General features: G+C 48.1%; 1 protein-coding gene across 1 annotated transcript; it reads right to left on the reverse strand.

Moving 5' to 3' along the window:
* Window positions 1-6,368: 6,368 nt before the first annotated feature.
* On the reverse strand, window positions 6,369-19,265 carry LOC121454234 (stearoyl-CoA desaturase 2). Its single transcript, XM_041661489.1, has 6 exons — window positions 18,885-19,265; window positions 18,092-18,374; window positions 14,998-15,128; window positions 13,046-13,251; window positions 11,579-11,811; window positions 6,369-10,113 (listed from the first exon to the last, which is right to left on the reverse strand). The coding sequence occupies exons 1-6, from the start codon at window positions 18,906-18,908 to the stop codon at window positions 9,914-9,916; spliced, it is 1,077 nt and encodes a 358-aa protein (XP_041517423.1). The 5' UTR covers window positions 18,909-19,265; the 3' UTR covers window positions 6,369-9,913.

Consider the following 19,265-nt stretch of genomic DNA (forward strand, 5'->3'; position numbering starts at 1 on the left):
ATTAACAAAAGCAGCATTCCAAATCCCTCTCATATGACAGCTGAGTTCCGTAACAGTGCATGCAATACAGTGCCATGAGTAACACACATAACATGATTAACTGTTGAAAAGTCCAAAGACAGTCCACTTGCTCCTGAACCAGAGCCACTTGTTGGTTCAAGGTCAATATGCCCAATTGACTATGTCCATTAAGATCATTTTGAATGTCCAAAGCATTGCTGACTCTTTCAGCCAGCTGGTGGACAGTCTCAGCTGTCTGCACAGTCTGGGAAAGAGCAACTCCGAAACCGCAATCACAGCTGCGGTGATTCCAAGGTCTCTCTTACCATTGAAGGGGCCCTACTTTCAAATCCTTAGGCCCATATTTTAAAGTCAAAATATCTTTCTTAGCAGTTCCCAGAATCAAATGTCTTTATCCAGTCCAGAACACAAAAGACAACACAATCAACATAATAACATACATCTGTACACACTCTATCTTTCTGAGGCCCTCAATTTACCCTCCTGCCTCCTCTTTAATACTTCGCTACTGGCCAATCTTTCGGAGGGCATACCTCAGAGCGACTCAGGAGATGAAGAAACACAAACTCCTTTTAATCTGACTTGACTTGACTTGTTCCTAGTCTGGAACATTTAAACCCCCTCCTGTAATAAACCAAGGGCTAACTTGAGCTATGGTTTGTACAAAATCTTCGGCTGTCTTCCTCGTTACTTCCGTGCCTTGCTGTCTTAAGAGTTTCAGTTACTTTTTGAGGCTTTCACGTCACCCTCTTGCCTCTTTATACTTGCTAATCTTTTGGAGGGTGTCCCTCAGAGTAGCTCTGGGGATGAAAAAAAAAACACATTACCTTCCCCAATATGCTTCGGATGGAGAGACCCCGTTCACGAATCCCCACTTTCCAGATCTCAATGGGACCTACACTTGCCACACTGCAGGCGCAGCCTGGACAGCCGAGACTGGCAGGCGGGTGCCGGGATTGAGACACGGAGGCTTCTTTTCAGGTGAAAGAAGAGCAACCTTTATTTTACCCCAAGTTAAAGCCTTTTATACAACAGGTATCTACCGGAGAAGACTACTTACTTGGACATGGATTTAAGCCAGTAGAAAGTCATTGTTAATTGGCTGGTGACTATACCTGGTGGTTCCCAGTGTAGCCCGGAACCTTTTTCAGGGTGAACTTGTAAGTACAAAAACTCTCATTGATGTCATATCTCAGCAAGAACTGCTAATCAGAAGGAGAGCTACAGAAGCCAAAAGCAAGGTCAGTACATTTAGAGACTTTCCAACAACAATGGACTTTGATGAATGACCTTTGTTTTCATTTGGTCAGGTGCTGCTGCCTACCCACTGGACCGTGCTGGATTCCTGCTGGGTTCCGTGGCCTGAGTAGTCCTTTCATCATGACGGCTGGTGTGTTCAATTCCGAGAGCCTGCTAAGGTCTGGGAGTCTGTTACAAAGAGACACACAGAACTGTAATGACGCCAAACACACGCTGTATGACAATTTTTCTGGAATAAGTATAAAGAGCAATTGATCTATAGACAGCATATTGGTTGTTGCTATAGTGGGAAAGCTGTGAGGAGTCATCTTAAAGAGCTTGGGGGGTGAGGATGATGAAGATGATGAGGCCCAGCACCATGGTAAACACTTTTAATCCCAGAACTAGTGAGGCAGAGACAGGGGATAGGTTTGTCTGCAGACTAAGTTCCAAAACAGCCAGCACTACAGAGAAAAACTTTGTCTCAGAAAGCCTGGAGAGACGGCTCAGCAGTTAAGAGGGTTAAGAGTACTGGCTGTTCTTCCAGAGGACCTGGGTTCAATTCCCAGGAACCACATGACAGATCATAATTGTAACTCCAATTCCAGGGGATCTGACATTCTCATACAGATACACAAGCAGGCGAAACACCAATGCACATAAATAAATATTTTAAAAAGAATACTCAAAAAAAAAATGGAGCCGGGCGGTGGTGGCACACGCCTTTAATCCCAGCACTCGGGAGGCAGAGGCAGGCAGATCTCTGTGAGTTTGAGACCAGCCTGGTCTACAAGAGCTAGTTCCAGGACAGGCTCCAAAACCACAGAGAAACCCTATCTCGAAAAAAAAAAAAAAAACAGATGATGGTAATGATGATGGTACTTAAACAGTATTACGAATATACTGTGTGCCATGGATTTGTGACCTTCAGTATGGTGCCTTTACAATGTCATTCATTTGTTTAGTTAGGGTTGTTTTGGTTTTGGTTTTCAGTGTTGGGAATGCAATCCAGGGCATCCTGCATGCATGACTAGAGTTCAACCTACATCATCAGCCCTAAGAAATAAATAGATAAATAAAGCACCTAGCTTCTACAGTGAGAAAATACCTCAGTTAACAAGTGTAACCAACACAAATAGACTCAGAGGAGAATTATTCTTTTTTTTTAATTAATTTATTTATTATGTATACAATGTTCTGTCTGCATGTATGCCTGCCCACCAGAAGAGGGCACCAGGTCTCATAGATGGTTGTGAGCCACCATGTGATTGCTGGGAATTGAACTCAGGACCTCTGGAAGGGCAGCCAGTGCTCTTAACCTCTGAGCCATCTCTCCAGCTGGAGGAGAATTATTCTTCCCACCCTTCGACTTCTAATGAAAAGTGATAAGAATGCAAGCAGGCGTGGTTCTGGGCCCGCCAAGCCTTTCACTGCCATGTTCTCTCATTGCCTCTCCTTGTTCAAGGAGTCTTCTAAGGTCAGGCCCTGACTACTCATTGTTCCTTGTGGGAAATGGCCAATGCTAATGGACTCTTGGATGTCCCCAGCACCAAAATCACCGTGAGTCAGCACCGCATACAATGCTCTTTTGTGAGCTCTCTGTTGCCTGGGCAGTGCAGGCTGGGCAGGATAGTGTGGGAGGGGCCGTCATCAGAGGAGGCTCTTTCTGCCTCCAGCAACAGATAGAATCTCAGTCCCTTGGGGAGCTTATCATTGGGGTTTATGGCATTTCCTCAAAATGTCAGTGCTTTCTTTGTGGCATAGAACATTAAGTACAGGTCACAGAAGAGAACTCCCACTTCCTGTGACATTTACCACTGAGTACCACTGCTGAGGTGCAGGGGGACATTTGCAGTAGAAGAAGCTCCCCTTGAGATGCTTGCTGTGGGACAAAGGGACAGCACTGTTTATATGGTCTGAGAGGCAGGCTTAAAACTCAGGTGTGGTGGAATGCTAAGGTCCATCACAGGGGAGAGTAAACTGGGTTTGTCCTTTTTTTTTTTTTTCAGAACAAAGTTAAGTTTATGCAGGGTGATGGTGACTGTACCTGGTTTTGTGGAGCCAGACCGGAGCACCACTACATTCACGACTTCTGAATGAACCCAGCTGCCCCAAGGGAAGGTCCCACTATCACCTGCTTCTGATGTTAGATGCAGCCTTTAGCTTAGTGCTGACCAGAGAAATGGTGTCGACTCAGAACTTGACTGTCCGGCTTCAAAAGGCACTGGATTTGGGTTATGTTGGGCGTGAACCCTTTTCGCTTGTAAAGATGGTATCTGGCTCTTCCCAACCACTGTAATTTGATGTGGCAAGATTGTCATCTCAGAGTCTACATTATAGCAGCTGCTTTTTGTCACGTGGTTCGTCTTTGTGTCTTTGAAGTCTGAGATCAGAAACCACATCACTGTGGAATTAAACAGAATACAGTAGAGTGTGTCCTTCGACCAAAGTCATGACCTTCCCCGGTGCTTTCTTAGTACATTTTCACTTGACTCTCAGCCTCGAAACAACAGAGCACCAAGTACTCCTCTCATTTAGTGTTTCCTATCAGCCATAAAAGCCATAAAATCACTTTTAAAGTTTATTTAAAGATTAGTAAACCAGGGCTATGGTAAACGGGGAGGGTTATGGTAAACCAGGGCTATGGTAAACCCGGAAGGGCTATGGTAAACCAGAGAGAGCCATGGTAAACCAGGGAGGGCTATGGTAAACCAGGACTATGGTAAACCCGGAAGGGCTATGGTAAACCAGTGAGGGCTATGGTAAACCGGGGAGGGCTATGGTAAACCAGTGAGGGCTATGGTGAACCAGGACTATGGTAAACCAGGGAAGGCTATGTTGGTTCATGGCACTCAGGATGCAGAGGCCGGTGGATCTCTGAATTTGAGGCCAGCCTGGTTTACAGAGAGGGTTCAAGGACAACTGGGGCTACACCCTATCTCAGAAAAACAAAAATAAAAAAATTAAAATTTATGATTAGCTATTTCTAGCATATATTTGCTGAGCTGGGCAACCATCAAACTTGAAAATGTTCATTACTTACCACAGAAGAGGGCTCATTACTTTCCGTTCTTCTCTGGCCTCTGGTAACTCCCGCTGTCTTCTGACTCTAGATTTGCCTATTTCAGACATTTCGTTTAGAGTCATACAGTGTCTTGTGTCTAACTCAGAAAAATGCTGAGTCTCGTACTCAGTTATGGTTGAGGAATCCTGCACTATATGAATACACCACATTATGTCCAGACATCTGCTGCTGTCATTTCGGACTGTTTCTGCTTTTGCACCATTATGTAATAGTTATCAACACTCACGTACAAGTTTTTGTGTGGACACATCTTTCCAGGCTGCAGGTGGGCACCTAGAAGTGGGTCGGTGAGCTGGTAGCTGTATGCTGTTAACTCTGGGAGACAGCTGATACCTTCCAGAGATGTAGCTTCGGATTTCTGTCCGTGGATGTGACTTTCTGTGCACGTCCTCACCAGCAATTGGTGTTTACTCTGATTTTCCATTACTGCAACGTTAGATGAAATGAGGGGTTTCTTTATGTGACTTAGTGTAAACTGAGGGCTACGGAGCCAAGTACCCTCATGTACTTACCGTCCCTGTGTGGGTCTTCTTTTCGTTTTGTTTTTATGAGGGTTTCTCTGTGTAGCTTTGGAACCTGTCCTGGATCTCACTGTAGACCAGGCTGACCTCAAACTCACCAAGATCTGCCTGTCTCTGCTTCCTAAGTGCTGGGATTAAAGGCGTGTGTCACCACTGCCCAGCCAAATACCTTATTTTAATACCAGATATTATTATTATATATTTATTATTGTATCTTCATTGTCTTAGTGTTGACGTGTAAGGGTTCCTTTGCTCTGGGTCTAGAGTATTGGATCCGGCTCAGTCCTGCTGACAGCAGAAGGCACTCGTTTCATACTAAGCATTAGGCTCTGAGCACAATCTGCCTTTTCAATCTCCTGATACTACCTTGTGAAAGACAAGAGTCTCGGTGTTGATGAAACCTGGTTCATATACTTAAAAACGTTCATTGCTTGTATTTTTCTACCATATTTAACAAATTATTGCCCTGCCTTATGGTTTAATCTTGCTAGGATCTTAACCTACTTTTAGCCTCTCATACAAAACACACAAAAAACAGTATTTATTATTGTCTTCTTGAACAAGGAAAGGGAAGTAATAGCTGACCTGGCTCTTAAGGACTGGCAAAGATTCAACATACAGTCTGTTTCTGGGTGTTCAGAATGACTGAGTCTTATTGTGTTCCAGGGATTGAACCTCTGTTGATTTAGGGGCTCCTTTATGACAGACACACTACTAAGCCACCCCACCACCCAGCCCTCCCCTTTACTTCTTTAAATTTTGAGGCAGTCTCACTGGGTTGCCTGGCAGGCCTTGAACTTTGAAGTCCTCTTCCCTCACCCTCCAAACAGCCCGATGACAGGCCTGCACCACAGCCTTCTAAGAGTCCTTTAGACTAAGGCAAAAGTAGACCAGCTAAGGTGAACTGCGCTGGTATTGGCTCTGCGTACTCTCAGAAGTCCAGATGTTGGCTGGGAAGTTCCTGTGAGTAAGCAGGGATTCTACAATTTGTGTGTTCCTTTTTTTTTTCTTTTTCTTTCTTTCTTTTTTTTTTTTGGTACATAAGTAGCCTTAGAGAAAGTAGAAAAGGCTAAAGGAAAACATGGGAAAGCAGAGCCCATTACGAAAACCCTCCCTGGGATGGCTGGGTTCTTCGGGCTACTAGAGTGAACCAGCAGGCCCAGAAGCAACCCAAGACAGCACGATCTTGAGGTAAGAATGAGCTGGAGGAAGATCTGCTCTTCAGGCACTGTTGGTTAGAACTATTTGACCACGAGAGACACGGGAACCTGGCACTTCTTCAAGCCAAGGAGTCAGCAGGTGATGTTTTTGATTTAACGCCAACTGACTACTGGTTTCCTGTTGCCGGAACTGAACCTCGAATTACACCTTAGAAAGGCAGAGCAGGTTACTGGGGTCTGCCTCAAACCTCGTGGCTTCTTCTCTCAAAGGCGAGGGACATGGGTGGGGTGGCGAACTAGGTCCCGGGAGACTGTGTCCCAGTCACAACACCATGAGCCGCATTGCAGTCAGATCCATTTCATTTTATTATGAACAAACACAACCTCAGATGAGCAGAAATACGTTCAGAGTTGGTATTAATGAGAATTATTAGATCACAAAGAACTACTGTTGCACGTGATAAAGGGAAACTCCCACCCAAGGAAGGAAATGGCGTCCTGCAGGTTTTCATAGCAGTGAGCATACATCACCTAACGTATCCACTCACTCTCAGGAGAGAACGGAGAGTAACAATGTCATCTGGGGCATAGGCACGTGTCAAGTCCATGGTGGACGCAGTTACTATAAAAATGTGCAGGACTTAAAATACTCTGCGGAGGATCCCCATGGGTTTTTATAAAGAGAGCATCTAGCCATGCTCAAACCTACCCACTGAGGTAGGGCAGGATTGTTATCCAAGTTTCACAGACGTGATACTCAGTCACATCATTCAGTGACAGGCCCAGTGCTATGGTTTGAGTTTGTCCCATAGTTCATGGGTTGGAAACTTCATCCCCAATGCAACAGCGTTGGCAGCTGGGATCGTTAAGAGCTGATTAGGTCGGGAGGGCGCTTCCCTCATTAACACTCTTATCCAAGGAGTGAACTCGTTACTGTTGGAGAGGGACCTGTTAAAACATTGAGAGTGGTAGGAGGCCCTGGCCTGCACCACCAGCGTAACATGGCCACCGCTTTTTTAACTTTATCCTACTAACCTACTTCAACTAAAGACGACGCTCAGGATACTAGCAAACCATGAAGAAGAGCTTTCTCTTTAAATGCTACAACCAGCGTTTAATCTTAAAACAAAGAGCAAAACCTCCAACTCACAGGCGTTCAAATTACTTCCACCATCCATCAGCTATGGGCACTTCATCCAAACAGCCCTAAGAAAAGTTCCCAAAACGAAGCCCCGAAAGGGAATACTGCAAATTAATGTACAGTGAGTCCTCCAGCCAGGTCAGTTGACACTTGCCACATTTTACAGGCTCACAGCAACAGATTAGAGAAGAGGTAAGGCACCCAAGTCAGATTTTAGCATGTCCACAAGGTGAGGACTGTTAGAAAGTCCCTCCATCAGATCTTAGTTCCTTAGTAATGTGTCACTTGATCTGAGCTTTAAAATCTTGAAAGTAGTATTCCTTAGTGAGCTGGTACACCCTTCTCCACCGACCCAAACATAATGGAGTCCCCAGCCACAGCATGGTTCAGCTCCATGGGGCAAGCCGAGGAGAAGGTTAAATGGGCACCTGCTAACCAGTGAAGCTAATGTCACCCAAAAGGCATTTCCAAGGAATAGGGCCACAGGTCAGCAAATGCACTGTCATCTTCCAAGAGCTCTATTTTAATGAACAGCTAAAGGATAAGGCTGCTTTCATGTGGGCACACAGAGGTCCTGAAGCCTCTCTACTCCACTCACACAGGAAGGATGTTTCCCCAACACTGGAGCTCAGTGGGATAGATAGCATTCGGTACACGACATAGCCAATCTAATAGAGCAGACCCACACTTCTGCCTTGTTGACTGAGCTACAGGGACAGTTTGCTGAAACGTCCACGGCATCTCAGATGTTTTATCTTAGCTAAAGCTTTGCAGACCATGGCTCCACGGATAAGGGATTCCAAATGAGGCACTTAAGAACGTGACCTTGGTTCTTGTGCTTCCCATTTAGCTGACAAGTCCTCCTCCAAGCACGACAGCATCATGCGAGAGGGCTGATCAGCCCAAGGAGCCTTGCTGAACATGCAGGGAGCACTGAGCACACTCTACCCTGCCCCACATTGAGGCTAGAGTAGGAACTGTGTCTCGCCCGCCCTGTCCCTGATGCACTGGCACACGGGTGGCATTTGTTTGGGAATGACTCATGAGACAAAGAGCCTCTCTGAGTCAGGATGTTTCTAGAAAGTTTGCCAAATTTTTCTTTACCATTTCCAGAGCGCCAGCAGTCTGAGGGATAGAGGTGGAGGATCTGCAAGCCAGAGGGAAGGACAGCCAGCTCTACTTACTACTGATGCAGTGTCACATCCCTGCGCAAGGAAGCGGCTGGGACTGCCCATCTACTGCCTGTAAACACACAGGACATCTCTGCCTAGAGCAAGACTAAATGTCAAAGGGGAAGAAGAAAAACACACCCACAACCAAAACCACAAAAGTGGGTAGGAAAAAGAAGCAGACGTAGTAGAGCTCAGAGACAGGGCCATGTGTCCCAGGCAGAGCCCTCCATGTAGACTGGATGGTCAGAGTCAATACTGTAGGAGAAGCCTTATGACAAAGATCGAAGAGGGAATATCTAACCTGTCTCACTAGAGCACCCCAAAACTTTGAAGTCCCCTGGCAATGTGTGCCCGGAAGGTTTTCCTTTGGAAAGTTATTAGGAGCTGCCTGTGGTGTCTCCCAGCTTCTCCAGCGGCTGCCCAACATGGGAGGAACAGGCAACGTGTTCAGCAACTCTTTTCAGAGGGAAGCACTCCAAATGATTATTTGCAGGTTCCAGGATAGACCTTAAGTCCAACTCTATAAATGCTTCCACTATTGGATGCATGAAAATGCCACAGCCACCTTAATTTATGGGAGCAACCAACGGAGAGCAGGAATTAAAAGTGGGGTGCGCAACTCACAGAACGCTCAAAACTATGAGTGACTGCCCTCATCAGTTTCCAACACGCCTCACCCGAAGACTTCTGGCTCTGCTTGTCCTTTTAATCGCTTTATTCATTTACTTATTTTAGACAAGGTCTCACTATCTAGAGAGCCACCTACCTCTGCCTCTCAAGTGCTGTGATTTAAGGCATGTGCCACCCACCACACCTGGCCTGAGCCTGGTCATTAAAAGAAAAGAAAATCCTTTTTCAGTAGAGACCAGTTTCCCTACAAATAGTTGTTTACCTTTTTTTTTTTTTTTTAAATCATCAACCTAAACTACACGGAGATACTGACATGTGTTACTGTATTCTAGTGTCACCAAGTTCCATGGATGTCACCTACTCAGAATTAGGAGAGGAGGCATGCTGTGTGAAAAGGCTCCCGTGCCTCCGCTAGGCAAGAGCTGAGCTGGATCACCAAAGATCCCCCTCTCCCACACCTCTGATGAACCACAGCCTGCATGTTGAATTTGGCCCCTTAAGATTTACCTTCCATTTCCTCTGGCAAAGCCTGGGCTAAAAATAACAGGAGAAACCTCTGAAGATTTTCTTGCATCTCTAACTCAGAACACAGCTTAAGAGGTGAGGTGGAGGCACAAACCTGTACTTTTAGACCCTTGGAAAGTCAGTATGCATTGCAAGGTGAACACTGACCCATAGCAGAGCAGCTGCTGGCTTGGGAGGCAATGAGAAATGAGGTCAACGGGGACAAAGCAAAGAAAAAGACAACGGGAAAAGAAAAGAGAAGCTTAGCATCGAAAGGGAAGAGCCGTTGACTTCCAATACGTGTCCATTTTACAATACTGTACCAGAATGGGTTAAGGTCATCACTTTAGCGTCTGGGGAGCAATACTCAGTAGTTAATTAAGAGAACATGAAGCCTCTGCCAAGCTGGCTTTTGGAACAGAAACCGGAAGATTCCAAGCTCAGCCACTCTTGCAGCTCCCATCGCCAGTTCTTTTCATCCTGGCCAAGACAGCGGCCTTAGATACTTTCTTCCGGTCGTAAGCCAGGCCCAGGAGAGCCATGCAGTCGATGAAGAAGGTCGTGAAGTTGACGTGCCAGCGGTACTCACTGGCAGAGTAGTCGTAGGGGAAGGCGTGGTGGTAGTTGTGGAAGCCCTCGCCTGGAAGAGAAGCACGGGGAGCATTAGGGGGCTCGATGACTGCTGCCTCCTGATCTTAGCACACCTCTTACCCAGTGGCTTAAACCTTGGAGAAGCAGACTATGCGTGAATGGATAAATGCAGTATCTTTTCCTCTGAGGAAACAGACACCCTCAAAGGCATCACGGTTCCATTTATATTATGGGATCTATATATCTTATCCAAATTACTCTGTTTCTAAGAGGATCTTAGCACTATAGAGTGTAGATAATATATTTCAAACATGAATTAAAGACACGAGCAAGGGCTGGAGAGATGGCTCAGTGGTTAAGAGCACCGCCTGCCCTTCGAAGGTCCTGAGTTCAGTTCCCAGCAACCACATGGTGGCTCACAACCATCTGTAATGAGATCTAGTGCCCTCTTCTGGCCTGCAGGCATACATGCAGACAGAATACCGAAAATACTGTATACATAATAAATAGACTTAAAAAATTAAAAAATAAAGACACGAGCAAAGGTTGGCCCCTGAAAAGAGGGATGTATGTAAGTTATAAAAAGGAAAATATTTTAAATTTATTTTTAATATTTGAGTGTGTATATACACACGCACACACACCATAGCGAGTATGTGGAAGTCAGAGGACAATTTGTACTTCTTCTACTTTGTGGGTCCCAGGGATCAAACTCAGGCTGGCCAGGCTTGGCGACATGCCTTTACCTGATGAACCATCATGCCAACATAGAAAAGATACTTTTAGTAATATCCAACATAGCCGAAGTTAATGAGCGCTATACAAAGATGAGCACCAATCTGAACAGTGTCGTTGAATGACCAATGTCTGTTATGGCTAAAGAAAAGCAGCCAAGGGTCAGCATATGGAACACTAACTCGCGGCCTCTGTCAAACTCTCTTCTTGGAAAGGACAGGAAGATGTGGGCACAGATAGCAGAGGCACACGTTCACCCATCCTGACACCCAGGACTGGATTTATAGACTGGATCAACTATGATCAAGTCATCTGATAGGATTCCCCAAGCAATGTTGTGGGGAGGGGAACTCGAGCACAGAATAGAAGAAAAGAGAAAAGCAAAGGACAAGCGGGAAGAGGCTGGTAGGGAGCGAGAAGGCACATGTGCTAATGGCCACCCCACGGACATCACTAACAGATGCCCCACGTTAAAGTATACTACACAGATCAAAGTGCGGCATGGCTAAATAAAAACATGACTTACATTCGTGGAAATACCCTGCTTTTCTGTTCATGATCTCCGGCCCCCAATGAGACTGCAGACCCTCCAGCCTCCCCTGGGGCAGGGGATTAACCTTTCCACAGAAGTTACAGCCTCTCAAAAGGCTCCCCCAGTAAAATCACCCCCCAGGGTTATAGTGGGACATATACACAAATCGGATCATTCTGACTCCTCTGGCTCCTGGCCAAGCATCTCCAGCAGCAAGCCACCAGATACGGTCACGCTGGGGACTTACCCACAGCTCCCATGGAAACCAGGATATTCTCCCGAGAGCTAATGTTCTTGTCGTAGGGGCGATAGCCATAGAGGTGGGCGGCACTGTTCACCAGCCAGGTGGCGTTGAGCACCACGGCATAGCGCAGGAAGGTGCTGACACACAGGCTGTTGAGGAAAGTTTCACCCCAGAAATACCAGGGCACCAGTGTGGGCAGGATGAAGCACATCAGCAGGAGACCGGGCTTGTAATACCTACAATGAGACTGCACGTGAGGGCCTGTGGAGAGAGGACGCTCACACTTCCGGCAACTGTCCACTCCTGATGGGCAGGTCTGTTTCTCCCCGACACCACAACTAAAGAGCAGAATCAGACACAGACACAGACACCAAAAAAAACGTGGGAGAAAATGTGAGAGCAAACGCTGTTATCTCACTGTTTAGACGGGGCAGCGTGGACGCCATAAAGGACCTTCGTTATCACAGCCGCTTCCTGAGCAGTTGTTACCTGCCTCTGTGGTCCGCTCTCACGACCAGGGTCTCAGGTGTGTTAAGTGTAGCATGTGGTGTCATGCCGCTATTCCTGCTACCAGCATTCTGAGCTCTGCTGGCCCCCCCCCCGAAACACTCTGGAGTGTCCCAGACCAACTGCAGGCCTCTGACCCTAGAGCAACACTAGCTCTCTGCATCTCTGGACCAGATACTCCAAGAGAACGTATCCCTCCCGGGTCCTTCAGTAGCCATGTCTTCATTGTCACAGCCCCGCAGCAAACTCCTTTCCTCAGCTTTGACCTCTGCTCCCCTGGCTTAGGTCTCTTCCTACCATCTAACTGCCCCTCCATAACTAGGCAACAGCCCCATGCTGCGAGAGGACCTTTAGTAACTCTGCTGGGAACTTTGCTACTCTTCAATCTGCACGTAAGACTCCAAAAGAAGGGCACCAGCAATGCCTTGGCCGCTCTTCTTATCTCTCACACCTAGTACTTCAAGCAGAGGAACATTCCTGGAACATTCTTGAGGCTTTCACTCACGACGCTCTGCCTACACAGTCCGCCTCTGAACCACCTGTGATGTCTCTGTGCAACTGTGGATTCCACGCCACTTCCCCTAAGCCCTTCCCCGAATATCAGAGAACAGTCTCCCTGCTCTTTGTATCTGTCCGGTATAGACATATCCTGGCCTGCATGACGATAACTATCAGGCTACTCAGCTTATCCCTCTGTCCCCTGCTAGGCTACCAACTCCGTCAAGAGAAGGTCTCAGTTACACTCAGTTCTCTGTCCTTTGTTTTAGGGTAATAAACAGTGTTTTGTTAACTGGTTCCAATCAGATAAAATTAGTTTACCTCTGTGGCCCATAGGAAATTAAAAATAAGTTTTAAAATTATCTAAATATTTAGATCCAACATGTCACAACTTTAATTTTATAATTCTTAAGAAAAAAGGCCAAGAGTAAACCCCACATTCCCAGGGTCACCTCTTTCACTCACCTCCTCTGGAACATGACCAGCTTCTCGGCTTTTAGGTCAGACATGTCCAGTTTTCCGCCCTTCTCTTTGACGGCTGGGTGTTTGCGCACGAGCAGCCAGCCCACGTGAGAGAAGAAAAAGCCACGCCGGGAATTGTGAGGGTCAGCGTGTGTTTCTGAGAACTTGTGGTGGGCACGGTGATCTCGGGCCCATTCATACACGTCATTCTGAGGGAACAGGAAAGAGAACCCCAGTATTGAGAAGAGAAGCCCTTTTGGGGGAATGCAAGAGCCCAGAACTTCCAGTATAATACACAAAACCCTCAGGACTCTTGGCTCAAGAATATGCATGGGAAGAAAGTGAGGGGTTCTCCTCTGTTCCACTTGTGTTAGAACTAAGGACATACAGAGGCTGGCCGTGGTGGCACACGCCTTTAATTCCAGCACTTGGGAGGCAGAGGCAAGGTCAGCCTGGTCTACAGAGTTCCAGGACAGCCAGGGCTGTTAGACAGAGAACCCCTGTCTTGAAAAACCAAAAAGGAAGAAAAATACATGCAGAAAAGCAACTTAAAAGTCCCAGAACATAGGTACAGCACGGCCTCTTGCTGAAACTGTATGGAAGGGAGGGAGGGAGGGAGGGAGGGAGGGAGGGAAGGAGGGAGGAAGCAGGCTTGTCACAACCTTCACGTTTCATTAGCGAGCTGGTGGATTCCCTTTTTTAAAGTTCATCTTGCCGGGCGGTGGTGGCGCACGCCTTTAATCCCAGCACTCGGGAGGCAGAGGCAGGTGGATCTCTGTGAGTTCGAGACCAGCCTGGTCTACAAGAGCTAGTTCCAGGACAGGCTCCAAAACCACAGAGAAACCCTGTCTCAAAAAAAAAAAAAAAAAAAAAAAAAAACATAAAGTTCATCTTATGTGTGTGTGAATATAGATGAGTGTGTGGTCAGAGGACAACTTTCAGAAATCACTTCTGTCCTTCCACACAGCAGGCTCTAGGGATCAAGCCCAGGTCATCAGGCCTGCAGAGAAAGCATCTTAACCACTGAGCCATCTTGATTATCCACACAGCAGCTTTTCAAACAGACTATGGGACATGGTGCACGTGAAGCGTCTTCAGGCTCAGAGTATGAGGCAAGTGGCCTTGGGTCCTGGGGTGCTACTCTGTCGAAACAGGCGAGGCATGCCATTTAAGGCCAGCACTAACGCAGGAGCACAGTCCCACTTCTAAAAGACCCCTGGACTTATCTGGATTCGAAAGTATACCAGTGTCTCTTTCTTCCCTCTGTCCCCCAAGAATCTTATAAAGTTGCTGGGCCAGAGACAATCAAGCATATCTGGTGAGCAGCTCAAATCTTAACGAGACAGAGGGTACTAATTTGGTTTCCCGGTGTCCTCTTGTTGCAAATGAAGCCCACCACTGGATATCCTGTGTCCTTAAAGCTTAGGAGCCACAAGGGTCCCTACCATTTCTCTATCCTTGCTCTGTTTTACTGCCTACCATTGCCTCACTCAGGAATGCAGTGTGGACAGAGCCCATCTCTGGGGGTCTCCTCACCTACAAAGGGGCAGTAACAGTATCTGCTACCCCAATCGGCATTGAGGACTTAGTCTATGTTAAAACAAGAGTGCCCCAGGTCTACGAGAGATGACCTCTGTCCCACTGTGATGTAGTCTGAGATAGTTCACTTAGTGTGTGAGTGAGCTGTTCACCTATGGTCCAGGAAACCAGGGACAGCATCCAGCTCGTGCCCCATCCTTTATACTGTAGACCCACCACAGCCACACTGTGTGACACCACAGGGACCTGGAGAGGAAAACAGCACCTGGGGACCCTTTATTTCCCTTCCCAGTGACCCTACGGTATTTGGACTTTAACACTGAGTCTGCCCGAGACTAGAAAAGGCGATGATTGTCCTAAGATCCTTGACTGCCCATCATGGGAGTGGAGACACAGCAACAGCACCCACTTCTCACCTGGAAAGCCATGGTGTTGGCAATGATGAGGAAGAGCCTCAGGGGCAGCCGAGCCTTGTAAGTTCGGTGGCTCCACAGGCGATGGGCCCCGGCCGTGATCCCCAAGGCACTGATGACATAGTACAAATACGCTGTAGGACAAGAAAGTTGGGGTTATCACCAACAGGCCGGTTCCATGTGGGAAGTGTGCCAAAGACAGTTTGCTCGTACCAGTCAGTTTCTCGTTCAGCCTTTGGGGAAAGGTCGGGTTTACCCTGAAGCCCTGGGAAGCCTTGGTCTGTGAAACCTCAGAGATTTTACTACTGCTTTATGCCATCATCAATCACGAGTCTATAAGGGCATCATCCCGGGGTTTATCTCCTTTGACCTCTAGCTGCCCTCTAAGATGTTCTGGTCAGGAAACTGCATTTCTCAACCTAGAACCCATACCCAGGGGAGTTTTTGAAGCAGTAGCCAGAGCAACTCGGACAATGACTAGTTAGAGAAAATAAGCGGCGACACACTGAATAGCCAAGTCTACACGTGAGGCTTTTCCCAGGGGACAAAACCACTTCAGTGCCGTAGCGGTGTAAGGCACAGTCAGGCCTCAGCCATCAGCAAGGATAATAAGAGCCTCCTATTCTCCACACCTTGAACAAGGTGGGTGCTGTTAGCACCATGCATTTCTGGTGAAGATACAGATTCTGTCTACTGTTTGAAGGTGCGTTTCCAGTTCTCCCATCCAGACCCCAAGATCTGTGTGCCCAGTTACCGAGTCTCTCCTTGGCCATGCTCCTGTCTATGGGAAAACACTCGAAGCTGGCAGATGAGTACTGCCTCACTGTCCTTGAGGCACTGCAAGTTCTGGAAGTGCCAGTCATGATGGAGAACTGGGGAAGAGAGCAGTTCACCCTTCTGCCCCCTCCATTGGTTGAACTAGGAAGCAGGGGCTGTGGCCTCAGTAGATATGGCCAGTACTGACTCCCTCCCAAGGAACATCAGGAAACAAAAGGCCACCAGGGGCTACAGAACTTGGTTGCCACTGGAGACACCACGCATTGCACAAATGGCTCTGTGCCCTTCTGCAGACAGATAAGTTTCCTAAGAACCCTCTCTTCTCTTCCCCCGTTCCTGTCCCTCCCACAGGACCCAAAAGGTGCAACGGGACAGCAACCTATGGCAAGTTCTGGCCATACCTATGTTTGGAAAGATCCTAAGGTAACCCTAAGGCATCCCAGGAGGCTTTGGACAAAGCAGAAGCTGGGAGCGCACCAAGGAAACACCTGCATTCATTTCATGCCACAGACGACCCAGGCAAATTGGATCCAAAAGCACAGATAATGTAATGGGGGTGAGGGGTGGGGTGGTGGAGGGTGCACCATAGGACACGTGGATCCCACGCACAAGAACCCAGATAGTCTTTCTGTTTGTTTGCTTTTGGAGACAGGGTTTCTCTGTAGTTAGAGCCTGTCCTGATCTGTAGACCAGACTGGCCTCGAACTCACAGAGATCCGCCTGTCTCTGCCTCTGAAGTGCTGGGATTAAAGGCGTGCGCCACCACCGCCCTTGCTGAGCCCAGATAGTCTTAAGCCTCTTCAATTCGCCTCTCGGTCTAGCACACAGGAGACTAAGATCCTGTCCCTGTCTCCCACAGAAAACTGTCCCCCAATAGTGGGTATGAAACATCTCATAGGTTTAAGTTCAGAAATAAACTGTGGGAGCTTGGCCCATTAGGCTATCTCTCACGGTGTTGTCAAAGACTTCTATTCAGAGTCCACGGAGGTACAGAAGACTCTTAAAACAGCCAAGACACGAGCAAGGCCAGCAGGGCACACAGCTCTCTAAACAAGTATTCCAGTCCCACTCTCGACAAAGATGTGTCAAGATTACGAGTGGAGAGCTGGAGAGATGGCTCAGAGGCTAAGAGCACCGGCTGCCCTTCCACAGGTCCTGAGTTCAACGCCCAGCAACCACATGGTGGCTCACAACCATCTGTAATGATATCTGGTGCCCTCTTCTGTCTGTAGGCATACATGCCAGCAGCACACTGTGTGTACAATAAATTAAAAAAAAAAATGAGTGGACTATCTGATACCTGGAAAAGTCTCAACACTTATAAGACCTTGACCGGTAGAGACAGAGGCAGCTAACATTACGGACAACCAGCTCTTCTATATATACACGGTCCTCCAAGGGAGCTTCCATTAGTATCTATACTCACAACTGCTCCCGAAAACCTCCCACTGTGCTGAAGAACCCCTTGCTCGTGGGCCCATAGGGAGCAGCAAGAGGCTCTGATCTACAGAACCTTCCCGGTTCAAGGTTCAGAAGTGAAGCCTCCTGCAGAGCACACGTGCGCCTCCAGGGGGCAGCACTGCTATCCACCCGCCGATCCTCATGGAGCTGAGCTAGACAGGTAGCAGGACACTCACACATCACAACCATCTGAAGGCTGGGGCTGCTCAAGGCTCTATTCCCTGCCATGAGGCATGGGTTCGGTGTGGTATAGGGTTTGAAGGGGAAGGATCCCTAGCGCTAGGAGAAGATAAGCAACAGCAGCAGACAGAGCAGAAGGTGAAACACTTTAGCGACCTTATTTGGATCTAAGAATGTTTGATGACTGGCTTGTGCCAAACCCTAGCACTCGAATACACAGAAGCCTGCTTCACCTTCCTCCAGGTCAACCAGCCTGCTCTGGCTGGCCAGAGAGGTCCAAGCCGTCGTTTATAAACCCCATCTGATCTCTCCTCCCTAATAGCATCCCGTGGCTCTGTCCCCTTGCTGGGCTCAACATGCTGCCTCCCATGAGGCCCGTGGTCTGGTTCTTGGTTCCAAAGTCCCCTAGACAGGGCCTGCTTCTTTTGTGGCGGGCAGGGCTGGGACAGGTGCCACCAGGTGACTCATACGGAAAAGCCTGATCAGTGGCCTCAGCATCAAAATGTTAAGAGACTCTTAAAATTCAAGTGCCCCAATCCGAATCCCACTAGGCATTTCCCAGCCCAGCTGGTCCATCGGAAACCAAAAAGAAAGGGCTGCTGCCTTGGATCAGAGGCCACCCCGTTAAAAAGCAAGTAGAACTCTGAGGAACCGGCTCAAGACAAGGGGAGCTGCTCACCGAAGAGGCAGGTGTAGACCTTGCAGGAGGGAATCAGTGTGATCCCATACAGGGCCCCCAAGTGCAGCAGGGCCATGAGGATGATGTTTCTCCAGACGTACTGCAGCTTGGGCGGGGGCCCCTCCTCATCCTGGTAGCTAGGGTCATATAAGTCGTCTTTTAATTCAGGGCGAACGTCTGCTCCCCAGTGGTGAGGGTTCTTTTCAAACTTCTCTCCTCCGTTCTGCTGTCCTCCAGAGGGAGGCGCTGTGATTGTGGTGGTGGCTGAGTAAGAGCCAGAGATCTGCCAGGAGAGGGGGTAGAGAATTAGGACTGCAGACGCGTGGGGGCAGCAGGAGGTACTTTCCTCTACCGTAACTGCGGGAAGGATGCAACAGCCGCCCTACCCCAGTGCCAAGGCTGCATGATGGTGAAGTGTACCACGCAATGGAACAAGGGAAAGTTTCCTGCACTGCACAGACCGGCGGGAATAACCTTTATGCTGAAGGGGCAGGACAGATGTTTTATTAGCAGCACCCTTAGCAACTCACAAAGGAGACCCTGCAAGTATCGGAAAAAGGGTCAAGTTTCACTTTAAAGACCAAGAAACACAGTTGGGGAATCAAATGCCCTAAGTAAAAACCTGGCTATCATACGGTAGAGATGTAACCATTCAAGGCATAGAAATTCAGAAATTATGGCTAAATGCTCCCAGCTGCTCTGAACTCTCTCCAACCCCCAACCAGCCACCCACCTATAAGTCCAATGCGCACCCGCCAACCTGAGAGGGAGGGGCCATCTGGGGAGAGCTCACCTCTTGCAATATGTGGGCCGGCATCTTGGCGTCGGGCGCGGGGGTCACGCTCCCAGGGATGAGGATGTGCAGCGAGCTTCAGACCTCAGGGACTGAGGGTGCTATCACAAAGTTTCTGCAGCCCACTGGTGCAGAAACCCTGAGCTCCCTGTACCAGCCCTGGGCCAGAGTTGGCAGTGGGGTAATCGTGTCCTGTATTTCCTTAGGTTCGTTTTATTGATCAATGACCAGGCACAAACTGAAAAGCTGGCTGGCCAAGGCAGCCACGGGCGGAGATAAGGATAGGAAATGAGAGCACGCCAAAATTGCAGCTTGCAGCCACCAGTGTCCAGGACTCGGAATACTGCAGACACCAACACCGCATTGTCCCATCCCCAGTCA

The sequence above is a fragment of the Microtus oregoni genome, unplaced genomic scaffold (assembly GCF_018167655.1).
Source record: "Microtus oregoni isolate MIOR12 unplaced genomic scaffold, Mior012 000012F_ref0000307, whole genome shotgun sequence".
Taxonomy (NCBI): Eukaryota; Metazoa; Chordata; class Mammalia; order Rodentia; family Cricetidae; genus Microtus; species Microtus oregoni.

Bases quoted from the DNA above. Each gene is read 5' to 3' on its own strand.
- LOC121454234 (XM_041661489.1), bottom strand. From the start codon at position 18,908: ATGCCGGCCCACATATTGCAAGAG. The intron at 13,252-14,997 runs GTGAGAAGTGGG...CTGTTCCCTCAG, and splicing joins CCAACACCATGGCTTTCCAG to AATGACGTGTATGAATGGGC. The intron at 11,812-13,045 runs GTGAGTGAAAGA...GTCTCATTGTAG, and splicing joins CTGGTCATGTTCCAGAGGAG to GTATTACAAGCCCGGTCTCC.